A 4,718-nucleotide genomic window follows, 5' to 3' on the forward strand; every position below is an offset into this window, starting at 1 on the left:
TTCTCCTTAGTCACAAGTGGCCTGTGATTCCTCAGAAGTCACTTCTAGGTCACACACACACTCTGTGTTCCCAGGGCCCATCCCCTGAAGACACCCCATGGCTCTCCCCCTCTGTCGGGACTCACATCAGGAGGGCACCACCATTTACTGAGTGTCCACCATGAGCTAGGCCTGTTCTGTTCTAGGGGTTTACCTGCTTCCTCCCAGTTAACCTGATGAGACCACAGGCAGGGCAGAGAAACAAGCGAGGGAAGTGGGTGGGGAGCGAGTCAGGACCAGGGCTCTGAATCCCAACAATGGCTTCTAAGAGCCCACCAGGTACTCATGCACGGAGGAAGCCAAAAAGCGGTCTCAACCCAGGGAGCTCAGTGGCCACCGTCCTCCTGCCTTTCATCGCTGTGCAGGTTCACCGGAGATGAGTCCAGCTCTGTCCATCCAGAGGAGAGGGTCAGAGCCACGTCTTCCATTTTCAGCAGCCCCTGAAACAGCAGGTAATCCCACCTAGCACCTCCCACCACAGGTCACTCCTGCAGCTGGGCACATTGCCAGAGATGCCCACACTCTTAAAGGGCTCTGGGAAAAAGAGCCAGCGTGGGAGCCTTTGCCTGCTTACGGCCTCCTCTGCTCACATCACGATCAACAAAACATTCGTTAGGCTAAGCGCTTCGCTTAATACCTAAACAGTCCAAAAGGGAAAAGGTTTGGCAAACGAAGACCAACACAGGGAAAGACATAAAACCAAATCCAAACCTTTCAGGGGACTTGCGGTGTGCTCTGGAAAAGGGGGTGAGGTTCATGTCTAGTCATTTTTTTAATACAATGAAATCGAGGTCTGAGGTGAGAAAAGTCAGGAAAGAAAATGGACACTGCCTCCAAAGACACAGAGACCTGGGTAGGAGGTTAAAACCCAGTGTAAGTGAAGGTGGTTCAGACTGCGTTGTCAGTTGAGCTAAAAGGACGTGCCTTATCTGGTCCTTCTCGTTCAGGTTTCTTGAAGGCAGAAGCCATGGATTTATATCCCTCGCCAACAGGATACTCCCTTAAACTTTTGAGAGAGCAAAACCGAATCACCATCACAATAAAATCTTCAGCTTGCATTTGCTAAACTGTCCTTATCGGAGAAGAAAATCCCTCTGAAGGGGGCAACCAAAGATAGAGAATAGTGAAGATCTGGGGAGCACAGTCTGTCAGCCCCCCAAGCTATAATAAAACCAGAAAATGCTACAGGAAGACAGTTTATGAGGGTCACTGAGCGGTCTCTCTTAGTCACAAGTCATCTTGTCACAGGTCACACTGCAAACTCAAAGTGACTATCATGCTGTTACTTAACGATGGGCTATAATACAAAGCATGTGGAAGATATTAACCATCTGTGTAGATCAGTGTTGCTTTTAGGAGAAAAACAAAGCAGGAAAAGGCTCCCAACGAGGCACCAAAAAAAGAAGTTCAACCACCATGAAACCACCTGGGCGTGTACGTAAGAACACTGAAATCCCGTCTAGGATTGGAGTGGAGGGTCTGGGATGGGGTGGAGGGGCACGGGGAGGGAGGACCCTCATGGGAAGCACGCAGTAGGAAAGGGCGCCGAGGTGAGAGAGGGGCTGCAGCTCACCTGGGACTCTGGGGTGAGCCTGGCAGCCACCCCTGTGTCTCCCGTGTGGCACCCTCCCAGGGCGAGCCCAGACACCTGGAGAGCTGGGAAGGAGAGAGGCCCAGGGTGAGACCTGCCTGCGCGTTCCGCCTCCCTGCCCTGTGGAAGCCGCATTCCAACACCGGGTTGGTACTTTCCCGCCAGGAAGTTCATATACAGTGCTCTGTCCCCACATTTCCCGATCCCCACAAGCTCCAATTCAAGGGCCAGAGATGTGGCGTGCTCTGCGGACGGGCGTACGAAAAGTACACAAAGAGGCAGAACCCTTGCTGGGAATGGTGGACTGAAAGCAACCTAAACACGCAACCGAGCCTTCCATCTGGAGATCCTTTCGTCTTGAATTTACAGAGAGAAGGCGCGAGGGGATTGTTGTTAGTGCTGCTACAGTGTCTTTATAGCTGTAGAGTGCTTTCTGCTCTAGTTTTAAAAAACGAAGAGGAGCCAGCCAAGGCTGGGCCCAGAAAGGAGGAAATGGGTGTCTGCTAACAGAGAACTCCCTCAGTTTTGAGAGAAGGAAGGGGAACTTCAGGGTCTCCTATGAGAGGCGAACTCACAGAGTTCAGGCTAGAACCTCTGCTGAGAAACAAAATTGACAATGACTGGCGTGTCCCAGAGCGTGTGTGTCGGGAATCGCCCTCACGTCACAGCACAGGGGACGCTGGGAGCGGGGACCGGTTTCCCACTGAGTGGTGTCCCCCTGCTCTAGTTACCGGCCACGGGCTTAGCAGGTCGCACTCTCCTCGCTACAGCAGCCCGACAACCTCTGCAATGCCCTGGCTGGCTTTGCCGATTCGGCCTTGTTTTCTTCACGCCATTTAGCAATGTCTGAAATTGTATCGTTAACCTATCTGCTGTCTTCCCCGACAGAACGTAAGGTCCATCGCAGCGAGAAAAACATCTCACTGACAAATCTGTCCCCGGTGTCTACCGTGCGGGCCACCACATAGGGGGCTCCATTCGCTCGTGTTAAACGGATGGAGAGCGCTGTCTTGTTGGAAAATCGATTCTTTCCAAATGCAAATGTCAATAAAGTCTGACTTACTGAGTCCAGGTCGGGATAGGAAAGCTGTGCACACTGTGTGAAACTTCCCTTTTAGTCTCAGTGTCACAGGGAAGATCTGTGACGGGGACCCTGACGTGAAACTCAATCGAGGCGACAGAATTCATACCGCTCGGGAGTTAATCCTCACCTCCGTCGGCGGAGGGCTGGGGTCCCACAGATTCACGCTCGAGCAGCGCCTTCACCGGCTGGAACTGGGGACTTCGGGACCTCCGAGCCGGTGTCAACACTGCCATCTTGGAACAGAGCCGTTGCCCCTGGTCACCACCTGGGACCTAGAAGTCACTCGTTTATGCATTCATCAAACCCTCCTATCGTGCTCTATATGTGCTAGTACCGTCTCTTTTCCGGGCACAATTTCTACGGGCTTTATAAATGTTAATTCGCTTAGTGCAGACCACAACCCCATGAGCTTGGTTCTGTTCCTGTCTCTATGTCTGTAATGGGGAAACCGAGGTACAGAGTTTATGGAACTGGTCCGAGGTCACCCAGCCAATTAGTGACGATGCTGTCATGGGAGCTCAGGCAGAATGACTCCAGAGCCCACGCTCTTGACCGTTACTCTCTGATCCCTCCTCGTTTACATGTGCGCTTCTGTGAACGCACTTTGGGAATGGGGGCTACGTTCTCAGGGAATACTACTATCTTTTCTTACCTGAAAGATGAGGATAATAATCTCTAGCTCACAGGGTTTGGGAGACGGGTAAATAAGGACCACGTACGTGAAAGCGCCCAACACTGGGCCCTGCACATGGTACATCCCCCTTCGTGCAGGCTGCCCTCCAGACGTTCACACCTAAGTTACGGTTTTCAAGTGACGTTCTCATCGGCGATTCAGAATTTCCCACGTCCTCTATAAGGAACGAGGAGCCTGAAGATACGTGACTGGAAATGACTTCTCGGTTACGGGCCACGGGGGCAGGAGATCCCCGTTAAGAACCCTGGTCTCTTGGTCGCTGGCCAGGAGGCTCTGGCCACACGTCCCCTGAAGGAACGTTCGCAAGGACACGAGATAAGGCCAAGAGGAAACAAACTCTAGAAACAGGCAAGAAGATGCAGGGAAAAACATCAACCCACTTGCTACCAAAAGTTTGACGTCTGTGGTCCACGGGCTCCCTCCCAAGTGGCCTGTGAACTTAGACAGAAAAAAGCTATTCTTTTTGTTACTGGCCTCTAAGGGAAATCTCGCATTTCCTTATTTCCTTCCGTCATATATCGAAGCGACAAAGCAAGCAAGTCGGCGCAAGCGTACCCAGGGCTCTGTCACCGACAGAAACTGCAGATGTTTTCACAGGACAGTACAACCCGGCAAATGTTGTCCAAGTCACTCGTGCCTGCCATGCTTTGACATGATCCCTTATTAGGCCCGTCCCTAGATCTTACTATTTAGCGCGTTCGTTTTTAAAAAGCACGCATGTAACTGTCTCACAAATTTGGCCAACGCTCGACTAACTGTATTCCGATATAACGGAGATCCTTTGCAATCCTTTATGTTTTCGTCGATACATTAAAAAAGGTTATTACGAGAAGGGGTCCGGGGACTTCACCTGACTGCCGAGGGGCTTCGCCGTGCACAGAGAGACTGAGCACATGTGGATCTTAGAGGAATGCCCCCCCCCCCCGCCCTCGAGAATCCGGGAGCCTGCAGACCACGGCTCTCGGACGCTAAGCCTCTCCTCTACCTGCGGCCTGGGCTCGTCCAGCTGCCTCTGCGGACCCTCCAGCAGCACCACGGCCTCCTCGCCGCTCTCCGGACACCGTCCCCGCACCCGGGCCCGCAGCTCCGCGGGCAGGACGGCCAGGAACTGCTCCAGCACCAGCAGCTCCACGATCTGCTCCTTGCTGTGCGTCTCGGGCCGCAGCCACAGCCGGCAGAGCTGCCGGAGCCGGCGCAGCGCCTCGCGCGGCCCCCCGGCCTCGGGGTAGCGGAAGCCGCGGAAGCGCAGGCGGCAGCGCTCGGGGCCCCGAGCGGGGCTGCGGCTCGAACCCGCCTCCTCGTCCTCCACC

The 4,718-nt window shown here is 53.7% G+C and overlaps 1 protein-coding gene across 1 annotated transcript; it reads right to left on the reverse strand.

Moving 5' to 3' along the window:
• Positions 1–349: 349 nt before the first annotated feature.
• Positions 350–4,717, reverse strand: LOC102886949 (zinc finger protein with KRAB and SCAN domains 4; the record flags this gene model as incomplete). Its single annotated transcript, XM_025040836.1, has 4 exons — positions 350–479; positions 1,613–1,695; positions 2,842–2,986; positions 4,394–4,717. Coding segments are annotated over 4 exons (666 nt in total), but the record flags the coding sequence as incomplete, so codon positions are not given.
• Between the last annotated feature and the right edge of the window lies 1 nt (position 4,718).

This window comes from Pteropus alecto, unplaced genomic scaffold (genome assembly GCF_000325575.1).
Source record: "Pteropus alecto unplaced genomic scaffold, ASM32557v1 scaffold49, whole genome shotgun sequence".
Classification (NCBI taxonomy): domain Eukaryota; kingdom Metazoa; phylum Chordata; class Mammalia; order Chiroptera; family Pteropodidae; genus Pteropus; species Pteropus alecto.